This window comes from Nicotiana tomentosiformis, chromosome 8 (assembly GCF_000390325.3).
Source record: "Nicotiana tomentosiformis chromosome 8, ASM39032v3, whole genome shotgun sequence".
In the NCBI taxonomy this organism is placed as follows: domain Eukaryota; kingdom Viridiplantae; phylum Streptophyta; class Magnoliopsida; order Solanales; family Solanaceae; genus Nicotiana; species Nicotiana tomentosiformis.
The window spans coordinates 131,180,506-131,182,548 of NC_090819.1; the positions used below are offsets into that span (position 1 = coordinate 131,180,506).

The following is a 2,043-nucleotide window of genomic DNA, read 5'->3' on the forward strand; positions in this document are numbered from 1 at the left end:
CTAATTACCTACTTTCAGTCCAATCCCGAAATCGAGGGCTAGGGAGTAGAATCTTACGTCTTGGGTGAAGACCTTGTGAGTTTTCCTTGTTGAATTTCAAATTTTAAGTAAGGGTTGATGAAAAAAGTTCTTGGGGATTCATCCTTTCTCTCTAAAGCACTCCCCTCGCTCTAAAATGGCAGATTTTTGCCTTCTAAACGAAACCGAGTGGCTTTTAATCAAATGGGGTTGGGTTTTAAAAATCAGAAAATAGACCCTCCGAACTCAACTATGTGGTCCCAGAGTGCACCGCAGATCAGGTCTGCGACCTACAAAATGGACCGCAGATATAATCCCAAAATCTGGGTTGGTCTACTAGGACTGCAGCCCACATATCAATTATGCGGCCGCATAATGGACCGCAAAATCTCCCTCTGAAAATCTTCATGCTGGTTCTGTGACGGATATACGGTCCATGAAACTATTATGCGATCGCATAGTTGACCGCAAAACGACCTCCAAAATTGGCCCATTTCTCTGCTTCGCTCTGCGGCAGATCTATGATATGCATATCAGTTCTGCAGTCGCATAATGGACCTCAAAAATGCTCTGTTCTACAACAATTTTTCTTCAACTTCCCAACCCTCTGTTCAACCCAAAAAGTTCGTACTTTGGCCAGCAAGCTCAACGCGAAGATTTTCTACAACTATTAAATTTATTAGCCGACCTCGACACCATGAAACCCCTAATTAGTTGAAATTTTATGGGGCCTTCCATCTTTACCCGCTCAAAATTATTCGTCCTCGAATGAGGGTCAAAATCCGCCATTAGCATCCAATGTGACCCAACTGTTACTTCACATACCAGAAGTTCCACATTTTGACTAACTCTTTAAATTTTTAAAAATTTTGCCAGAGTATCCCCTTTAATTGGGCCTATCCACCTGCCAGAGAATCCCAAAACAAATACTAACAGCATAACCATAATATTACGATGTAAAATAACATGGAAACAACACCGGCCACACTGCCATAAACATTACATTACCAAGAAGGAGTATCCTTCACATAAGTTGTTCAGGCGAAACATCATTTGTAGAAAGTTAGCTTTTAACATCATGGACACAACTACATAGCTATTTAAGCAAATGAGGATACTTCTCCTTCTTCTCTTTCTCGGCTTCCCAGGTGGCCACTTTGAACTGTTGGTTTCACCATAACACTTTCACGGAGGAAATCTCTTTGTTTCTCAGCTTTCGGACTTGCTTGTCAAAAATGGCAACTGGAATCTCTTCATAAGTCAATTCCTTATTAACCTCTATAATCTCAACCGGAAGTATGAGCGACACATCCCCAACCACCCTTTTTAACATGGATACATGAAACATTGGGTGCACTAAAGAGATATTTGGAGGTAGTTCTAGCTTGTAAGCCACCTGACCAATCTTCTGAATGATTCTGTACGGTCTGGCATACCTCAGACTAAATTTTCCTATCTTACCAAACCGTATAACCCCTTTCATGGGGGAAACCTTCAAGAATACCCAATTATCCTCTTGGAACTCCAAATCCCTATGACGTACATCCGAATAGAACTCCTGATGACTTCTGAGAAAAATCCATGGTCATATGTTTGTGAATGCCCTCATTCAATTGTACCAGCAATGGATTGTCATATTGCTTCTCCTTGACTTACACAACAAGTGATGATTCACCCCTATTTTTCACAATAACCCCTCCTTCACTAGAGCCCGTAGACGAACCCCCATACTAGCTAATCGATGAACATTGGGGCCTTAGGTGAAATATTACGGGGCCCTACACGATGTAAGCTGTGTGGATATGATCGAGACAATTTCTCTAAATAGATAGATGGATTCATGTCCGACCATGACTGGATTGTGCACAATGACATCTAAGCAAGAAATCTGTGGTGGTTCAAAGATCCTTTCACAAGTTAGTGCCCATGAAATATTGAATGTTCCTATTAATAATGACTTGAGGATCCAACAGAGAACTACCAGGTGCTTAAAAAGAAAAAGTGCAAATCATCTGCAGAATGTCT

The 2,043-nt window shown here is 41.2% G+C and overlaps 1 protein-coding gene across 1 annotated transcript; it reads right to left on the minus strand.

Annotated features, from left to right (window-relative positions):
* Window positions 1–1,189: 1,189 nt before the first annotated feature.
* Window positions 1,190–1,501, minus strand: LOC138898157 (uncharacterized). Its single transcript, XM_070184198.1, has one exon. It carries the CDS (start codon window positions 1,499–1,501, stop codon window positions 1,190–1,192), a length of 312 nt encoding a protein of 103 aa, XP_070040299.1.
* Between the last annotated feature and the right edge of the window lie 542 nt (window positions 1,502–2,043).

Excerpts from the sequence above, each read along its gene's own strand:
- LOC138898157 (XM_070184198.1), bottom strand. The coding sequence starts at position 1,501 with ATGAAAGGGGTTATACGGTTTGGTAAGATAGGAAAATTTAGTCTGAGG.